The sequence below is a fragment of the Crinia signifera genome, chromosome 1 (assembly GCF_055691185.1).
Source record: "Crinia signifera chromosome 1, ASM5569118v1, whole genome shotgun sequence".
Classification (NCBI taxonomy): domain Eukaryota; kingdom Metazoa; phylum Chordata; class Amphibia; order Anura; family Myobatrachidae; genus Crinia; species Crinia signifera.
The window spans coordinates 267379674-267400964 of record NC_139217.1 but is presented as its reverse complement, the minus strand read 5'-3'; the positions used below and the strand labels follow the sequence as shown (position 1 = coordinate 267400964).

At 44.5% G+C, this 21291-nt stretch overlaps 1 protein-coding gene across 2 annotated transcripts in view; it reads left to right on the top strand.

The window, feature by feature from the left end:
* Positions 1-21291, top strand: part of GAK (cyclin G associated kinase) — a 104583-nt gene that overhangs the window by 5526 nt on the left and 77766 nt on the right. For both annotated transcript variants that reach the window (XM_083183291.1, XM_083183300.1), the window contains exon 2: positions 9779-9840. In XM_083183291.1, the coding sequence (XP_083039417.1) occupies positions 9779-9840 (62 nt within the window). The remainder of the gene's footprint in view (positions 1-9778; positions 9841-21291) is intronic.

Genomic DNA, 21291 nt, shown 5'->3' with positions numbered 1-21291 from the left:
ATGAGATTTTGACTATATAGTCAAAATCTCATGCACATTGTACAAGTGTGTACACAGCATAAGTCTTTGTTAGTATTGTTGTGTGTGTGTGTGTGTGTGTCATCACATTCAGAAACTGATAGAAAATGTCGGTATTGGTGGTTTAGTTGCGTTAACCACTTTTTCCCTCTAAGTGCCCCACCGCGATGCTGCTTGAGCCACCCTAGGGCACAACACAGCATCACTATCCTAGTTTTGTTGGGAGAAGCAGAAATCTACTAGTTGTGATTAACAGCTCGCTGTGGTTAATTGCTCCAGAAGCTCCCTCCTGGTGCATAAATCCTTTCTGGAATTTTGGTAAAATGCTTTGCATAAATGTTATTGCAGTTCACTGGGGGATATAATCGAATGAGGGATATTGTGTAACATTCACCTGTAAACTATGATTCATGTTTTGTAGCAAAGTATCACATTTTGTTTGTTTAACAAAAGAACAATGCAGTAGTAGGTGGGGCTCCTTAAGAAATGTACCAGTGTGACAGAATCGTTCCTGTTCTTTTATGAATTAACACAAATTATGCCCATATATACCAACTTTTATTAAAAAGATTTATTTGATTAAATATTGGGAGGTATTTATGAAAGCTGGTGCAAGAATAAAAAGGTGTTGTAACCTATTAGATTAAAAATCTACTAAAAAAAAATTAGAGTAGGTAAATTGTGTGCCAGGTTTCCTAAATGCTCTCTATTGTGAATGTTCTTGCAAAGATTATGAGGATGGTTTGGATTCAATCGGTCGCTTTCGTATGGGTGAGCAATCAGCTGCCCACCCTGTCCTTGCACAGGGAGCCCGCATGTCTGATTCACCATAGAGGTGTCTCAGATCTGCGAGCGTTGAAAAAATCATTTGTTAGTCGCCGACCATCGAGATGATTTTTCCCCCGCACCCAAAGCTGCGAAAGAATGATTATGCCGGCGGCTCTTGGTTGACTCACAAGGCTGTGAAACTCACAGACTTGCGAGTCAACCAGAATAAGGGCCTATGTGTCATGTCTAATTACACAGAAAATCACACACATTCACAAATGGAGCTGCATCACCTTTAACGCAGCACTCAATATAACGAACTGTTATTAATCAAGCTACCACAATAACAAGTATGTATGGCAGCGTTCACATAACTTGGCTGATTTTGAGGTATTTGTCTTGGCTTCACAGGAAATGTAAGAACAATGTGCAGTCTGTTATTCTGCCATGTCTGCAGTGGGCTAAAGGGTCCTGCCTTCTGTGTTTTAGAAAGTGTCTCCACTCACAATAGAAACTTCACTTGCTGTATACTTGTTTCTGAAATCCTGTAGTTTTGTTAGGGTTTTTTTAAGACGAAAATACACGTTATCCATATTTGAAAGGTTTTATAAAACATGGCGCTGATTTGAGCTCAATGCCCTGTTCTTCTGTGGGGATACGGTCTTTAGGTCAACCACTGAAGGTCAACAAGGATTAGGTCGACATGGCTAAGGTCAACAGGGTCAGAAAGTTGAAACAAACATTAGGCCGACAATGGGCAGGTTGACAGTCAAAAGGTCAACATGAGTTTTCACTCCCTTGTGCCGACACGGGGTATTTCATACCCTACCATCCACGTCAGCGTTGTCGGAGAATGAAGTATTTGTACCGTGCCAGAAACATGGCGAGCCATACGAGGGGTTGCGGTACACATAGGTGTCCATCTCGACATTCGAGACCTAATGTATGTCGACCTTCATGAAGTCGACCATATAACCCATATCCCCTCTGTGCCCGTCTGACAACTTCACTGCTTTGTTCAAAATAAGGCAATGCCCTCCTCTTCCTACCATATGGGAAAGCCAGTCAGCGCCTGCAATTGGGGGTGGAGTGTATGCTGCACACCTTTCTTCCCTCCTTCCTCCGTGGACACCAGTTGAGGAGGGATGTATTTTTAGACTAGATTAGCCAGTGAGTGGTGGGCTTGTGGGATGGTACATAACAATTTATGATGAGTGATATGTGGGTGCTAAGGCTGCTTTAGGGTTAATGAAATAGTGTATCATGTAGGCCAGGGGTGGCCGGACTTTTGTAACCCGGATCTATTTTTTATATGCTTAATTACTGGTGATCTACCGACATCTGCGCCTGTGCAAAATATTCCCCTCCCAGTTTAATACGACCCTTACACATTATGCAACATGGAAATAAGCTAAAATTCACATTACAGTATGCCACGCGGGGCTGCGGCACGATTCACGCTCTGCCACGCGGGGCTGCGGCACGATTCACGCTCTGCCACGCGGGGCTGCGGCACGATTCACGCTCTGCCACGCGGGGCTGCGGCACGATTCACGCTCTGCCACGCGGGGCTGCGGCACGATTCACGCTCTGCCACGCGGGGCTGCGGCACGATTCACGCTCTGCCACGCGGGGCTGCGGCACGATTCACGCTCTGCCACGCGGGGCTGCGGCACGATTCACGCTCTGCCACGCGGGGCTGCGCCACTATTCTGTTATGCGTTGGGAGGGGGAACGAGGTCTCTTCACAAGTGTTGTAAGATCATCCTAGTTGCTATTTTTAAGGGGGGTGCAAAACTTCATCACAGGCAGCAACTGGGACAAACAAATAATTCCCTTCCTACTGCATAACAGCATATAGAAGAAAAAAAAACCTGTGGACTATGTCCCCACTTAATTTATAGCTGTCAGGATCTTGTCTGCTTGAGTCCTGCTTACTGGCCTGCCGCTGAGCTAACCCGCTGACACTGAGCGCTCCTGCCACTGCTGAGCTTCCTGCTGGTTGTAACACGCGCCTCACTTGCGGTGCACGCACTGCATCACTGGGATCACTGAAGCCTTCGAGAACTTCTCAGAGGCTTCAGCAGGAATTCTACTGGCGGAAGCTGTGCGATCAACCGTTTGGCCATCTCTGATGCAGGCCTTTAAAGTAGTTGGAAAATTTGAATTATGTCCGTTTTCAGATTATTTTCTCCTATACAGAATGTATTGTCTTTTATTTTTTGCTAATAACGTTCAATAATTAAAAAAGCTGTATGTTAAACAATATTTATGTTTTCTGTGTGTGTACTGTTACTATCCCTCATATTTACCTAAAGACTCAATATCAGGATAAAATCCATCTTTTGCTTAAAAAGCACGTGTTTCATTTAGGTCTTTTATATTGTATTTTTTTTTTTTTTTTTGTGAAACTCCCCTCCAGAAGTCCCTGATTGGAAGATCTAACTGACAAGTGCATATTGCTTGACAATGTTATTTGTATTATTGCTACACCACCTTTTGCTGTGCAAAAATGCAGTTTGCATGAATGCATGGGATACTGTATGATGCACATGAAAAATCACAAAGGCACAAGCACAATAGTTACATTTCATTTAAGCATAAGCCACTTTGGTATAACTAGAGCGCAAGGATTGAGAAATAACGGTTTGTTTTGCTCACTGTGGAGACAAAGTTGTTGATGCTTCTAAAAATTAAGAGGTTATGCTGCTGTAGCAACCAATCCAATGATGTCTATCATAGTGTTCACTCTAGAATTTTTTAGGGGAGGGTGCTGACCACAGGAAGGGCACATTTTTCAGTCAGGAAGGCACATTTTAATTTAAAAGAGCAAGTATCCTGAACGCTGGCATCCCGATTGGAGATTATTTAACAGTATCACAATAGGTTTTCAAACTCTGGCCCTCCAGGTGGTGTGGAACTACATGTCCCAGCATGCGTTGAAAGACATGCTTGGACATGTAGTTCCACAAACTGACTGTCTATACTAAACTAGCTGTCAGTTTGTGTAAACTGGATGTGTTAACTGAAGCACTTACCCGTGAACAGACTTTATTAGCCCAGAACACAGGGGGAGAAGCTACTGACAGAAGCTGACCCACCCCACAGTGCGGAGCTGTGTAAATATGGCCGCCCTGATGATCCTCCCTGGCATCTGCTTTTCTAGATTTACACAGGACTCCAGAAGGGCTGGGGTTGCTTCGGCAGGAGAAGCAAACACAGCCCTCCTGTATCACCAGACCCTCAGCAGACCAATGGTCCGCATGCAGGAAGAAGGAGAAATTGATAGACGCCGTCAGTCACCGTGCCAGGGCTGAGGCGGAGACTGCAGGGCTGAGGGGGTTGCTGCCACGCTCGGCAGCTTACACTGAGTGCAGCAGGGGGCAGAGACTAGAAATGAGGGCGGAGACTGAAGGGCTGAGGGGTTGCTGCCGTGCTCAGCAGCGTACACTGTGAGTGCGGTAGGGGGCGGAGACTAGAAGCATGGCAATGGCTGGGGAGGGCGGCTATTAACGGCGGCAGCCATTAACTGTGCAGGGTGACTATTAACTTATTAACTGCAGGGTGCAGGGCGGCCAAAAACTGGCAGTTCTTAAAGGGACAGGGAGCAGCGCCCTGTGAAATAAGCCTAGCGGGAACACTATCATTTTGAAGAATTCAATAAAGAAATTAAGACAGAATCTGAATGGTTGCTATGGGCAACATCACCTCTTCTCAATTCTAGAAGCTTTAGTAAATTTATCCAGCAGTGTTTAGAAATGTAAGGGTTGAGTACAATACAAAGGAGTTTTGTGAGGCTTATACATGATGCTCTGTGCTTCAGGAAAACTGAGCTACATTAATGACCCTGCTTCTAACACTGGGTTATAGGGAAAGCAAAGTACTGAGGTTTGCCTACGTGCAGGATTTATTTTCTGCCTTCATATAAATAACTTTTAATGTATGTCCAGTTACAGAAAATTTTGTGTGTATATATAAAATATTATGGCCAACATTGTCGAATGGAACCTTGTCAGGATATAATACTCCACTATGACTTTATCTAAATATCTTTTGTTGCTACATGTTAAAGTTTTAGTGGTCTGTCCAGTCTCCAAATGCATGTTTCATGAAACTCCCAGACTGCACATATGTGCATACCCAAGAAATGCGAGAGCCAATTAGAAATGTCAAATAAATAAGCAGTGCTTGCAGCAAAGTAGCACCCATTTTCAACATAATGCTATCTGGAAACATTGGGAAGACCTCCTGGACCCCAGAAAGTGACAACTTCATTAGCAGAATGATATAGAAGTCTGTTATTGCTAAGGAAGGTACTGGATGCTTTTACAGGGTGTCAAATGGCTTGTTTGTGCAATGTGCTCCTTGAAGCACCATGGATCTGTGGGTTTAGTGGCAGGACGGGCAGTCCGCAGTGTCCGGGAAGCGATGTGTGGACAGCGGTGGCAGAAAGTGAAAAATAAATTCAAAAGATGGGCCTGCCACTGATTGGCTGAGAGCAAGCAATCAGCAGCAGGCCTATCTTTAGAAAAAAAATTCACATTCTGACTCCGCTGTCCACAGTGTCTGCTCAATGCTTCACAGACACTGTGGATTGCCCACCCTGCCGCTGCATCCACAGACCCTGGATGCTTCACGCAGCCCGTACCTCCTGCCCCTGCAGCTCCCCAGGAATTACATGGGATAACTCACATGTGATTTATCCCATGTAAAAAATGGCACATCAAGTGCCATTAGTGAGCTCTGCCAGGCAGCTGCCGGGGCAGCTCAGGGGAAATTAGGTCAGACTTGTCCGCCTAATGGGGATGCGGTCATTTGGTCGACACCATTAGGTCGACATGGTTCTAGTTCGACAGGTCGTTAGTTCAAAAGTGTCTAGGTCGACAGTGAAATGGTCTACATGGGGTTTTTCACTGTTTTCTGAGCTGACCTGTGCCGACAGGTGGTATTTCATACCCTACCATCCAATAGGGCGTGGTGGGAGAATAAAATAGTGTGCCAGACGCATAGGGGATGCGGTGCATTTAAAAAAAAAACCCCTGAAAAACCCCATGTCGACCTAATGGTGTCGCCCTAATGACTGTCAACCATCATGCTGTAGACCAAATGATCCCAACCCGCCTAATGTATGGGGGCCTTTAGAATATTCCTGCTATGGGTCACATGTTAGAATCCAGCAATGCACTTTCACTATGTTTTTCTTTTGTCTATCAGCATTATTTCAAGGCACCACTAGTCTTAAAGTATATTGAATTATGTAAAGGGTGCTTACCTGTCACCCTTGGGTCCAGTTATGTAGTGGTGAACATAGTTGTTGTTCAAATTGGCCACATGTTTTTGATTGGCAGCTACTAGAACTGGTTTTGCCTATCGCATTGAATTTGTTTTGGTCCTGGTCCACATACACAGGGCACACCTGCAAGAGTCCCGAGGCACCCCTAAGCACACCATTTGGGAACCATGATTAATCTATTAGAAAAACAGTGCTAGGTATACATTGTGTGGTTACTTGTCAAATCACACTGGACATGCCGCCACAGCGAGCAACGAGTTTGCACCTGAAGGATTGAGCTTAATTCTTTCAGGACCTGGGTACACACCTAAAGATTTATCTGTCCAATTGGTCTGTTGTGAAAAAAAAAATCTGATAATGGATGGGAGTAAAGGACAGTGACCCATTTTCTCTAAAATGTTGTACATGCACACATAGACATTCTAGGGTTAATTTTTGTTGGGTGTCCATTAACCTACCAGTATATTTTTGTATTGTGCAAGGAAATGGGAGTACCAGGGAGAATATACAAACTCATGGTGGGAATCAAACCCATGACCTCCGTGCTGTAAGGCAGTAATGCTAACCATTACACCGTCCGTGCCATTTTACATGAATGCCTGAGATCACATACTTGAATACAGTTTTCATGGTTCCAGACAAAGGATATACAATATTCTTCCCAGAAGCCTCTTTTACTTGACTTCAAAAGAAACCAGCTACCTTGACACCTAGCAGAGTTCCTGCTGTGAAAGGGGGTTTCTGCTGATATTTTTTATTTTATTACCAGTTTCTTATATATCGCATACATATTCCGCTGCGCTTTACAGAGAATATTTGAACATTCTCATCAGTCCCTGCCCCAGTGGAGCTTACAATCTACATTCCCTACCACATGTTCACGCACACACACAGGCATTCTTGGGTTAATTTGTTGGGAGCCAATTAGCCTACCAGTATATTTTTGGATTGTGGGAGGAACCCGGAGGAAACCCACGCAAGTACGGGGAGAATATACAAACTCCGCACAGTTAGGGCCATGGGGGGAAATCAAACCTATGAACTCAGTGCTGTGAGGCAATAATGCTAACCATTACACCATCCGTACTGCCCGTGGTAGCATAAGAGATGACCTTACATTTTTATGAGAATGAGTAGAACAAGCAAATAGGCATTTCAGGTATTCAAAAACTGGGTATTGTTTCATGGGAAATTCACAATTCTCACTGGCAGGTTGTTCTGCATTAGTAGGAGAGAGAATACAAATGAACAGGTTAGAAGCAACTGCAATTAGTGTAGCTGCTGCTTTTTGTCTAATTGCCTATCCGTTTCGGATGTCTTTTGGTATCCTGTAGCAACACCTACTACATGGATGACCAGACGAATCTGCATGTACCACCAGGGTCAGGGTAAACCGGTATCTGCTGTCTTTATACTGAATGCAGGGTAACACACTGTGTAGCGTAAGGATAAGAGTACCTTAAGCCTTAAGGGGTGTTTGATAGAAAAGGTAGGTACTGTCCCATACTGCATATTGATATGCTGCTTTCTCTACCATGCCAAATAGCAGGGGCGGATCCAGGATAAAATGACAGGGGGGGCACCATAATAAAAGATGGTTTAGGTGGGGGGAGGGGCGGTGTTAGTGGTGCCAGTGTACTTGCTAAGAGAGCGGCAGAGAGAGGGTGGGAATGGGATTAAAAATAGGCCCTGGCATTTAAAGAAAGCAGGCCCACCATGGCGACAAAAGTGAAGGATGTAGTTGTGTGCGCGCCGAAGGCGCGCTCCGGAAAAGGGGGTGTGGCCACTAAAAAAGGGGTGTACATTACCATATACAACTTCTACACATTATGAAACAAAATACTAGACCCCATTATACTTGCCCCTTACACGTGATGCCAAATGGATTGAGCCAAAATTCACATAAGGCCACATGGATTGAGCCAAAATTCAAATAATGGCACATGGATTGAGCCAAAATTCACATAATGCCACATGGATTGTGTCAAAATTCACATAATGCCACACGGATTGAGCCAACTTCATAAAATGTCATACGGATTGAGCCAAAATTCACATAATGCCACACGGATTGAGCCAAAATTCACATAATTCCACATGGATTGAGCCAAAATTCACATAATGCCACACGGATTGAGCCAAAATTCACATAATGCCACACGGATTGAGCCAAAATTCACATAATGCCACATGGATTGAGCCAAAATTCACAATACACTTCATAAACAGGGATATTGTCGACCAAAGGTGCGCATTACACATTTACACCATAATGTCCATTACACATTAATTTACACGCCATTATGTCCATTATGTATTATGCCAAACACCATAATGCCTATTGAAAAATTATGCTACATAAGTGCTGCTTATATACATGCTCATTGCCAGAGGTTCCATGATCGTTGCCATGTGGGATTACATGCTCATTGCCAAGGGGGAATACATGCTTGCGGTAAATGGGGACAGCCGCCGCCAGGCAGAAGTGATAGCCACTGACAGTGGCAGAGCCTGGCTGCATTCAGAGGTCCTGGCTATTTGAAATAATACCCCTTTCACACCAGAAAATGCATTCCTAGGTTGGCCCCTTTTACACCAGCCTAGTCCCTGCATTTTCTGTTGTGAGGGGGAGAGAAAACCACCCCTCCCCCATTTAACCGGCTATATCTTCGGAACCAACTGACCCATTTACATGAGACCAGTATCATATTGAAGAACTTTTGAGTGGGCTTTGAATGATTTTGGTCCAGTGAAACTGGAACTTTTGGTTCCAGAGTAATCTGCCCTCAAAGAACATGAACAGCCATGAAAATGACATTTAAAAAAAAAAATTGGTTTACACGCAATATCTCTGGAACCGATTGACCGATATGGACCAGCCCGGTATCATATTGAAGGGCCAGCTATTTGGAATTGAATGAGATCAACCCAAGCTTCTGTGATGGCAGCCGTCGGAACCGGGTGGGGGTCGGAATTGACGGGTCCCATATTATCCTATGGGGAAAAAACGTTACAGCTTTGCCAGGCGATATCTCTGGTTCCCGAGGGGCTAGAGACACGGGGCTGGGCTCGTTGGAAAGCCCTGGTCCTCAGCTACAAAATGAAATGACAGGGGGGCACGTGCCCGGGTGCCCCCCCCCCCCCTGAATCCGCCACTGCCAAATAGTATTGGTGAGGGATGAGCGATATCTCTGCGGCTGAGGACATAGTAAATAAGTATATAGGCAGGCAGTAGTAGTGATTATATAAGACAGTGTAATGCTTTAAGTCACAGTAGCCCTGGAAAAAAGGTGTGGTAAAAGGAAGGGGGGAGAAAAGAAAGGTTACCAGCTGCATGTGACACAAGGAATGTAATGCTGGAAGCTGCTGACTGTCATCCTGGTGTTGGCTAGGGGATCCTCGCCGGGCACAGTGGGTATCTACGGTTTTAGACAGCTGTTTTTTGCCTGTGGGGCTTCCTCGTGTGTGATGTAGTTAGTACCTCAGTAAATTCGGGTTAACCATATGGAATTGGTAAAGCCTGCACTGTAATGGTGGAGTTTTGGAAACTCTAAATTAGAACATGAGGAGGGCTCCAAAAAAAAACACTTCAGTTAAAATTAAATTTTGTGTGTTACTATTGATAATGTTATTGTGTAATAGAAGAAGAAAACTGATTATGCTTTTTTGTAATCAGTGTGTTTGTTTTGTTTTTCTCAGGAGGATTTGCTTTTGTCTATGAAGCTCAAGATATAGGCACTGGGAAAGATTATGCACTTAAGGTAATGTATTTAACATTTTATTTCCTTGCACATGTTTATTGAGGGCTATTCTCTTTTTTTTGGTTTGCTTTTAAGAGTTTAACCCCTTCCCGACATTTGACGTACATTTACGTCATGGTCGGGATGTACTTCCCGACACATGGCATAAATGTACGTCATGACTTTAAACTGTCACTGCGTCTAGAGACGCAGTGACAGAGGGACGATGTCTGCTGTCCCTGACAGCAGACATGCCCCCCGTCGGCGATCGCTGTGATTGGCTGTTCAGTGTGAACAGCCATTCACAGCGTTTTCCTGTGTTACCAGCGAATCAGACGCTCGGTAACACAGGTGTCAATCACCGCCGGGCGTCAGGGGACATGAGGGGGTCATCGGTGACGACGACACCTCACCCCACCTGCCCCCAAGGCTGTGATTGGTCCGTGGGACCCACGGACCAATCACAGCCAAGGCGCGACATTTAAACTAACGGTGACTGCGCTGCAGACGCCATTCCGGTCTGGAATTGCGTGCAGAGCGGTCACCGTGCCTATCTGCCGTGATACTGACCTGATCCTTGCAAATACTTACCTGATCCTTGCAAATACCTTACCTGATTACCTGATCACTGCTTGTAGCGTGCTGGATGCTTCCTGGATCTGACTTCTTGTGACTTCCTGCTGCTGCTGCAGTGTGATAGAGAGATAGAGAGAGATAGAGAGAGAGATAGAGAGATAGTGACAGAGAGTGCTATATTTTGTGTCTGCTACCCCCCCTTTTTGGGGGTGCAGGTTTTTTTTTTATATATAACTGTCAGTGCTGCTGCTGCAGTGTCATAGTGATAGATAGTGAGAGATAGTGAGAGATAGTGATAGAGAGTGCTATATTTTGTGTCTGCTACCCCCCCTTTTTGGGGCTGCAGGTTTTTTTTTTATATATATAACTGTCAGTGCTGCTGCTGCAGTGTCATAGAGTGATAGATAGTGATAGATAGTGATAGATAGTGATAGATAGTGATAGATAGTGAGAGATAGTGAGAGATAGTGAGAGATAGTGAGAGATAGTGAGAGATAGTGAGAGATAGTGAGAGATAGAGAGATAGTGATAGAGAGTGCTATATTTTGTGTCTGCTACCCCCCCTTTTTGGGGCTGCAGGTTTTTTTTTTATATATATAACTGTCAGTGCTGCTGCTGCAGTGTCATAGAGTGATAGATAGTGAGAGATAGAGAGATAGATAGAGAGAGATAGTGACAGAGAGTGATAGAGAGTGCTATATTTCTTTTACGATCCCCATGGCAGCCATAACACTGGGATATCCTCCCTTCTCCTAGTTCAGACAGAATGTTTTTCAGGGACCGCCCACCTTGGGTATAATAGCCTCCTCCTCCCTCTCCTCTGTGTCTTTTCTTTCTGTCTCCGTTAGTTAGACAGTACAGGGTATTTATTTTTGTTTAAACGGGTGCCTCAGAATCAGCCTCAGCTGAAGGGTAGCTGCCCGGGAAGAAGAAGAGCTGAAAGGAGTGTGGACTGGGTCCTGCCATATAGCTAAGTATACCTGCCTAGAACAGCTGCCAGCATGACAGCGCTACTTGGTACCTGTAGTGCGCCGGAGCGCACGCGGGTAGGAGGCGGCAGGAAGCTTTCAATGGCGTGGAGACCGAGCAGGAGCAGGAGCACGGGCGCAGCAGCGTCTGGGGCTTGGCTGTCTTACAGAAGTCAGAGCGGCGAAAGAAGGTATAGGAACGCCGCAGGCAGAAGGGGCGGAAGCACGCCGATGCCGCACTTCCGCCCAGCGTGCTCACAGGTGCACAGGCTAAAATCATCCCCCGGGTACTCGGCTGGATGTGTTGGTTCCACATGGCTATGCTTCAGAGCGGCCAGAGCGGGGAGCGCAGGGTTAAAGCGCGCTATTTAAACCTGTATTGCCAGCAGACTGTCACTCGTGTCAGGAGTCTGCTAAAGCTGGTCAGAGATGGAGTTACCTTCTTCCCCTAAGCCTGATGATGCCCAATTGAGGTAACCCTGGTTTTATGGGCATTAGATTGTTTATTTTAAGAGTAGATAGTAATTATTCTTTTTATTATAGTGTGCCTTCTTCACCTGTGCCTAAAAAGAGGACTGCAAAGAAGAAGGTTGTGTCATGTACTTGCATGACCTGTGATATGCTATTCTCATCCGTGGACAAAGCCACAGTGTGTGGGAAATGCTTGCAAACCCAGTCAAAGATCACTAAACAAGTGGAACAAACGGATGTATTAAAAAACTTGATGGAATGGATGAAGAATTCATTTGTATCCAAGGAAGAGTTTGTACAGAGTCAAAATCCTAAGAGATCCAGAGAGCAAGCAGAGTTAACACAAGAAATAGACGACTATCCAGCTGAAGTCGGGGAAAAAGAGGATTCTGAGGATGAACCTGGGGAAATTGAGGATTCCAGGTCGTTTAATCTAGAGATAGTAGAAAGTTTACTAAAAAAGATCTACAAAGCAATGAATTTTAAAGAGCCAGTGGACACGGAGGAAGATAATCCGTTGTTTCAAGACAAAGCTAAAAAGAACAGGTGTTTCCCAGTACATAAGATGATTAGGGACTTGATAACCAAAGAATGGTCAAACATCGATAAGAGAACAGGAACAAATAATAGATTAGAAAAGATGTACCCATATAAGGATGAGGAGCTCCTCAATTGGTGTTTGGTCCCTAAAGTGGATGGTGCAGTTGCCGAAATTGTGTCCAGATGGACCGAAAGATGGAGAATGCTTTACGCAAAGTGCATGCTACAGCTGCTACATCTCTCAAAGCAAGTGTGGCTACAGCGTCGGTGGTGAGAGCGCTTAGGCTGTGGTCAACTAACTTGCATACTGACATTGAGGAGCGTATTTCAAAACAATACTTGCTTAAAAATGTAGAGATCATGCAAAAGAGCATAGAATATTTATGCGAATCCTCTCTAGACACAGTCTCTTTGGCAGCAAAAGCGATGGCAGCTGGCGTTTCGGCAAGGCGAGCCTTATGGCTGAAACCATGGAGTGCGGACGCAGGGTCTAAGAATAGACTGATCACGCTCCCGTTTGAAGGTACCTACCTGTTCGGTTCTAAGCTGGACAGTATGATCCAGAAACTGTCTGGAGGGAAATCAACCAGGTTACCCCAAGACAAAAGAAATAAATTCCCTATTCCGAATGTCGGCAAACAGGGCTATAGAGAGGCGAAGAGCTACAGGCCGGGGCGGCCGTTCTTCAGAAGAGGCGGCGCCAGTACATCCAGGCAGTCTTTCCGCCAGTCCTTTCGGAGAGGGGGAAGGTCATGACTACCCACTGAAGGTGGGAGCGAGACTATTAAGATTTGCGGAGATCTGGAGAGAGACCATAAGGGACAGGTGGGTACTGAACATTGTCAACAATGGGTACAGGATAGAGTTTGTAAAAGTGCCCTATTGCAACAGGTTCCTGGTCTCAAAGACTCCGAAAGACATAACACAAAGGAAAGAGCTACTATTGAAGATCCAGCAGTTACTGGAGATAGAAGCCATAGAAACAGTACCAGAAACTCAGAAAAGGAAAGGGTTCTACTCGAACCTGTTTTTAGTGAAAAAGAGCACAGGTGGTTTCAGGACCATCTTGGATCTGAGGGACCTCAACACATGGATAAAGACTCTGAAATTCCGCATGGAATGTGTGAGGTCAATTATGATGGGGTTGAAGAAAGGCGAGTTCTTAGCATCAATAGACTTGCGAGATGCCTACTACCATGTGCCAGTGTGTCTTCAAGACAGAAAATTTCTCCGATTTTCGGTGATGGGAAGTCACTTCCAATTTACATGCATTCCCTTTGGCCTCAAGACATCGCCCAGAGTATTTACGAAGGTGTTGGTGACCCTAATGGCAGAGTTGAGGCAGCAGAAGATCCAGATATGGCCATACCTGGACGACCTTCTGGTGACAGGAGAATCCAAAAGAAGGGTGCAAGAAGACATCGAGACAACGATCAATTTCCTTCAGAGACACGGATGGATAATCAACCTAGAGAAGAGCCAACTGGTCCCAGGTCAAAAGATCCAGTTTCTGGGGTTGAGAATAGACACTGGAAAATTCGCGGTGGCATTATCAGTAGAGAGGTGCGTGAAGATCCATCACCTAGCAAAGTCACTGTTTCTGAAGAAGAGATCTCCTTTGTGTCAGGTATTCCAACTACTAGGCATGATGGCATCGTGCATCCAGGTAATACCATGGGCCCAGTGGAGGATGAGAACTCTCCAATGGCAGTTTCTTCACTATTCAAGAGACAAGAGCAGCGAAAAGCAACTTGTGTCCCTGCACGACAAGACAAAAAGGTCACTACTGTGGTGGACAAGGGGTTTGGAGGCAAAGTACACAAAGCTGGAAAACCCGGAGTACCTAATTCTGACAACAGACGCAAGTATGTTGGGCTGGGGTGCTCATCTTCAGTCAAGATCGGTGCAAGGAATCTGGTCGACAGAAGAGAGTCAGAGATCCTCCAATGTGAGGGAGTTGCTAGCGGTCTGGAGATCGATAGAGAGGCTGTCCCATGCCATCCTAGGTTCACACCTAAGAGTCATGTCAGACAACAGGACTGTAGTCTCATACCTAAACCACCAGGGTGGCACAAGAGCAAAGAGGCTGATGATGATCTCAGAGAAGATTCTGACGTGGGCAGAGGCGAATCTTCAGTCAATATCAGCGGTATACATTCCGGGAGCAGAGAATGTACAAGCAGACTTCCTAAGTCGCAGGGAGGTGCTTCCCGGAGAATGGGAGATAAGCAAAGCAACATTCAACTCAATTGTGACAAGATTTGGTCTCCCACAGATAGACCTCATGGCGACGTTTGGCAACAGAAAGGTGAAGAAATTCTGTTCCAAATTCTATCACCCACAAGCCCTAGCTATGGACGCTTTTTCAATAAAATGGAAATTCAGGCTGGGATACGTATTTCCACCTATCCCGATGATAGACAGGGTTCTGAAGAAAGTAGCAGAAGACAGGGTGGAGGTGATTATCATCCTACCTCACTGGCCCAGAAGACCGTGGTTCTCAAAGGTACTCAACATGAGGATACAGGAACCATGGAGCATACCAGTACAGACCGACCTGCTGACGCAAGGACCAATCTGTCATCCAGATCCAGCTATATTTTCCTTAAAGGTATGGAAATTGAGCGGAAGGTGCTGAAGAGGTACAATCTATCCAACCAAGTAGTAGGGATGATGCTGGAGGCCAGGAAGAAGGTCTCATCGTTAGCCTACTATAAAACTTGGCTTAAATTCCTAAGCTGGGGAAGCTTTGAGGAAGAATTCCACGAAATACCGACTTCAAAAGTACTACAGTTTCTGATGGACGGCTTCAAGATGGGCCTAGCGACGGCTACGATTAAGTCACAAATCTCGGCCTTGAGTATCCTGCTAGACCGTAGTCTGGCGGAGGAAAAGATGGTGAAGAGATTCGCTAGAGCCATGAGAAAGATGCGTCCACCGGTAAGATCTCTAGTAGCCCCATGGGACTTGAACCTAGTACTACAAGTTCTGGCAAAACAACCATTCGAACCTTTACCAGAAATTCCGATGAAGTACCTGGTGTGGAAGGTGGTGTTTCTCATTGCGGTAACATCGGCAAGGAGGATTGGGGAACTTCAGGCCTTATGGATTGAAGAACCCTACTTAGTCATCTTCCCAGACAGGGTAGTTTTAAGAACGAACCCGGACTTCCTTCCAAAGGTGATATCATCTTTCCACCTAAACCAGGATATAATATTACCAAGTTTCTTCCCAGACCCAGAGACTGAGGAGCAGAAGACTTTGCATATGCTAGACTTGGTGCGAGCTATTTCCACGTACAAGGAAAGAACGGCCAGCATAAGGAAGACAAACCACTTATTCATCATACCAGAGGGTCCAAGGAAGGGCTTGTGTCCAGCCAAGCAGACCATCTCCAGATGGGTCAGAGAAGTGATAGTCTACGCCTATCAACAGGAAGATAAAGTAATACCTTCTATCATAAAGGCACACTCTACCAGGGCAATCTCAACGTCATGGGCTAAGAAGGCCAAAGCGTCGGTGAAGGACATTTGCCTTGCGGCAACATGGTCGTCGCCCCATACGTTCTCAAAGCATTATGCCCTGGATATAACAACTGCCCACTTTGGGAACCATGTGTTAAATGAAGCTCTATCAGTGAAAACTAACTGAATAGAGTAATAAATTTTACGTGCATATATCATGGTCTCCCTCCCTTTTGTGATAGCTTGGGTATGTCCCAGTGTTATGGCTGCCATGGGGATCGTAAAAGAAAAGTGCGAATTATAACTCACCGATAATTCCTTTTCTTGTTAGAGATCCCATGGCAGCCATCTAGATCCCTCCCAGATATATGTGTTTTTCAGAAACCGATGAGACGGAGACAAACGAAAGACACAGAGGAGAGGGAGGAGGAGGCTATTATACCCAAGGTGGGCGGTCCCTGAAAAACATTCTGTCTGAACTAGGAGAAGGGAGGATATCCCAGTGTTATGGCTGCCATGGGATCTCTAACAAGAAAAGGAATTATCGGTGAGTTATAATTCGCACTTTTTGTGTCTGCTACCCCCCCTTTTGTGCTGATCAGTATATCTGTGCTGATCAGCAACTTTTTGGGGGTGCAGGTTTTTTTTTTATATATATACCTGTCAGTTGCACCAAAGGTTGTGCACCTGCTGCCCCTCACTGGTAATCAGTGTCGCATCACTGATCACCTTTTTTTTTTTTTTTTGAGGGTGCTGTGGGGTCTTTTTTTAATTTTTTTTGATCAAATTTTTTTGATCAAATTCCTGTTGCCTTTGAGCGCTGTTCAGTGACGGACGTTACTGACCAACATCTGTGCTCAATTTTTGGCGCAGGACCTTTTTTTTTTTTTTTTTTCTGCACTACATACACACTACACACTACATACTACATTGAAATAAAGTTTGTACCCCCCCTACACTATACACGTGTTGAAACATTTCACTACCAGAAACACAAAAATAAAAATGTCATCCCAAATGTCATCCCAAATGTCATCCCAGTCATCCAGAAGAATGTATTCAGCGGAGGAGGCATATGCCATGCTTGCCTCTGATTCTGACACAGCCAGTGAGGCAAGCGGGGAATTTGAAGGATTCATCTTAAGCTCCTCTTCCTCCTCTAGTGATGAGGGACCCCCTCAAAGACGCCCCCGTAGAGCAGCTGAGACACCCCCCCCCAATAATTGATCTCGTATGGACCCCACCACCAGACAATTTTGAGCCCCAGGTTCCTGAGTTTTTGGCCATCCCAGGAATCCAATTTGATTCAACAGGTCTCAGAGAAATTGACTTTTTCAAATTATTTTTCTCTGATGATTTTATAAATTTAATGGTGGACCAAACTAATTTATATGCCCAGCAGTTTATTGCTCAAAACCCCACGTCATCATTTGCTAGGTGGACCCCTGTAGATGCAGTAGAGATGATGACGTTTTGGGGTCTGGTGTTTCATATGGGCATAGTAAAAAAGCCAGAAATTAGGCAATATTGGAGTACAGATGTTCTGTACAGCACCCCACTTTACCGTATGGCCATGACCCGGAATCGTTTTGAGTTAATCCTTAAATTTTTGCATTACAACGATAATGCACAGTGCCCACCCAGAGATGATCCCACCTTTGACCGGCTATTCAAAGTCAGGCCGGTCATTGATCACTTCAGTGCCAAATTTGAAGAGATGTACATCCCAGATAAATTCATTTGCATAGACGAGTCCCTTATACATTTTAAAGGAAGGGTTAAATTCCGCCAGTACCTTCCCAGTAAGAGGGCAAGGTATGGCATAAAAATGTATAAGCTGTGTGAAAGCACCTCAGGGTACACCCACAGGTTTAGGGTATATGAAGGGAAGGATTCAAGAATTGAACCGCCAGAATGCCCCCCCTCCCTCGTAGGTGTTAGTGGAAAAATTGTCTGGGATTTAGTGCACCCCTTCCTGGATAAAGGTTATCACCTCTATGTGGATAACTTTTACACCAGCATCCCCCTGTTTAAGGCCCTTGGTTCAAGAGGTACAGCAGCTTGCGGTACTGTGCGCAAGAACCAAAGAGGCCTCCCAAAAACGCACATTGCCCAAGTAATGAGAAGGGGTGAAAGCAGGGGAATATGCACCGAAAATATGTTGTTGGTCAAATATAAGGACAAGAGGGATGTCCTTATACTGACAACAATTCACGGAGACAGTACCACCTCCGTCCCTGTACGAGGTACCAGTACCCACACCTCAAAACCTAATTGTATCCTGGATTACAATAGGTACATGGGCGGAGTGGATCTTTCAGATCAGGTACTGAAGCCGTACAGTGCCCTGCGGAAAACAAAAATCTGGTACAAGAAGCTGGCCGTGTATATCATCCAGATGGCACTGTATAACGCTTAACGTGCTATTCCGTTCTACCGGCCAGAGGGGGACATTTATGCACTTTCAAGAGGAAGTCATAAAGGGCCTAATATTTGGGAACCAGCAGGCAGAGGGCCCCAGTACTTCTAGTACTGGCCCCCGTATTGTACTAGGGCAGCATTTTCCTGATGAAATCCCCTCCACTGGAAAAAAGGGCAGGACACAAAAAAGGTGCAAAGTTTGCTATAAAAAGGGAATAAGAAAGCAAACTATTTTCCAGTGTGACACTTGCACCGACAAACCCGGCCTATGTATAAAGGAGTGTTTTAAAATATACCACACATCTATGGATTATTAGGTTCATCATTTCACCGTGCTTCGGGGGTCTTGCTAATGCCACATAGCACCCACCATTCATTCCACCAGAATCTGAGCCGCAAAATCCAAAAATCACTCCTTCCCTTCTGAGTCCTGCCATGCACCCAACTGGTATTTTTTGGTCACATGTGAGGCATTGCCGTACTCGGGAGAAATTGGGGCACAGATTTTGGGGTGCTTTTTCTCCTTCATACCTTATGAAAATGACAAATTTTGAGCCAGAACTGCATTTTTGTGTAAAAAAATGTAATTTTTAATTTTCACTGCCCAGTTGTATCAAAATTGGTGAAACCCCTGGGGGTTTGAAATGTACACTATACCCCTAGATGAATTCCCTGAGGGGTGTAGTTTGCAAAATGGGGTCACTTGTGGGGGGGTTCCACTGTATTGGTGCTTTGGGGGTCTTGCTAATGCGACATAGCACCCACCAAAATTCCACCAGAATCTGAGCTGCAAAATCCAAATATCACTCCTTCCCTTCTGAGTCCTGCCATTTTTTGGTCACACATGAAGCATTGCCGTACTCGGGAGAAATTGGGGCACAGATTTTGGGGTGCTTTTTCTCCTTCATACCTTATGAAAATGAAAAATTTTGAGCCAGAACTGCATTTTTGTGTAAAAAAATGTAATTTTTCATTTTCACTGCCCAGTTGTATCAAAATTGGTGAAACCCCTGGGGGTTTGAAATGTACACTATACCCCTAGATGAATTCCCTGAGGGGTGTAGTTTGCAAAATGGGGTCACTTGTGGGGGGGTTCCACTGTATTGGTGCTTTGGGGGTCTTGCTAATGCGACATAGCACCCACCAACATTCCACCACCAAAAATCACTCCTTCCCTTCTGAGTCCTGCCATGCACCCAACTGGTATTTTTTGGTCACATATGAGGCATTGCCATACTCGGGAGAAATTGGGGCACAGATTTTGGGGTGCTTTTTCTCCTTCATACCTTATGAAAATGAAAAATTTGGAGCCAGAACTGCATTTTTGTGTAAAAAAATGTAATTTTTCATTTTCACTGCCCAGTTGTATCAAAATTGGTGAAACCCCTGGGGGTTTGAAATGTACACTATACCCCTAGATGAATTCCCTGAGGGGTGTAGTTTGCAAAATGGGGTCACTTGTGGGGGGGTTCCACTGTATTGGTGCTTTGGGGGTCTTGCTAATGCGACATAGCACCCACCAACATTCCACCAGAATCTGTGCTGCAAAATCCAAATATCACTCCTTCCCTTCTGAGTCCTGCCATGCACCCAACTGGTATTTTTTGGTCACATGTGAGGCATTGCCATACTCGGGAGAAATTGGGGCACAGATTTTGGGGTGCTTTGTCTCCTTCATTCCTTGTGAAAATGACAAATTTGGAGCCAGAACTGCATTTTTGTGTAAAAAAATTAATTTTTCATTTTCACTGCCCAGTTGTACCACAATTGGTGAAACCCCTGGGGGTTTGAAATGTACACTATACCCCTAGATGAATTCCCTGAGGGGTGTAGTTTGCAAAATGGGGTCACTTGTGGGGGGGTTCCTAACTTTTAGCATCTTATGGTGCCTAGAAACCTACATGGTGCCTAAAAAATAATCTCATAAAAAGGAGGCTCCAAAATCAAGTAGGTGCTCCTTCTATTATGAAGCCTGTGGTTTGGTCAACGTGCACACTAGGGCCACATATAGGATATTTATGAAAACAAAAGAATTGGGGGAATCAATTTTTAGTCACATTTCTCTAGTAAAATGTACTGTGTTCCTTAGAAAAATGTATTAAAATTGCAAATCTGCAAAAAAAATGAAATTTTGAAATTTCACCTACACTTTGTTTTAATTCCTGTGAAACACCTAAAGGGTTAACAAACTTCCAAAATGCTGTTTTGAATACTGTGAGGGGTGCAGTTTTTGAAATGGCATCATTTATGGGGGTGTCTCACATACAAGTCCCTCAAATTCACATCAGAACTGAACTGGTCCCTAAAAAAATCAGTGTTTGAAATTTTCTTGAAAATTTGAAAATTTGCTATTCATATTGTAAGCCTCCTAGTGTCCAAAAAAATTAAAAGGAAGTTGAAATAATGATGGAAACATAAAGTAGACATATGGTCTATGTTAGTTATTAACTATTTTGAGTGGTATGATTATTTGTCTCACAAGCAGAAAATGTAACATTTTGCAAATTGCTAAATTTTCCATTTTTTTCCGACATTTTGGTATTTTTCACAAAAAAACACAGACTGTATCGACGAAAATTTACCACTAACTTGAAGTACAATGTGTCACGAAAAAACAATCTCAAAATCACTGGGATAAGTAAAAGCAAAAAAAAGTTATCCCCACTTAAGTGATACATGTCAGATTTGAAAAAAGGGCTCTGTCAGGAAGGCAAAAACATGCTGTGTCAGGAAGGGGTTAAAAACACTTAATAGGAACATTTTATAGTGTATTGTGTAGAGTGTTTTCTTCTGGATAAAAGGGTTACATTCAGTGACGTGCGGTGGCCCCATTTTTGAAATGGGATTGAGTCCCACCGCCAAAGCCTGATACAGCAACTCCAGCGACAGTATCCCCACTACCGCCGCCAATGCCCAATTGTGAGAGCTTTGATCTATCCCCTAAGCATGTAAAATACAGGGTGTGTATATATATTATATAGAAGCAGTGATGAAATGGACTGTATGATGTATATACACTGTATTTTATATTT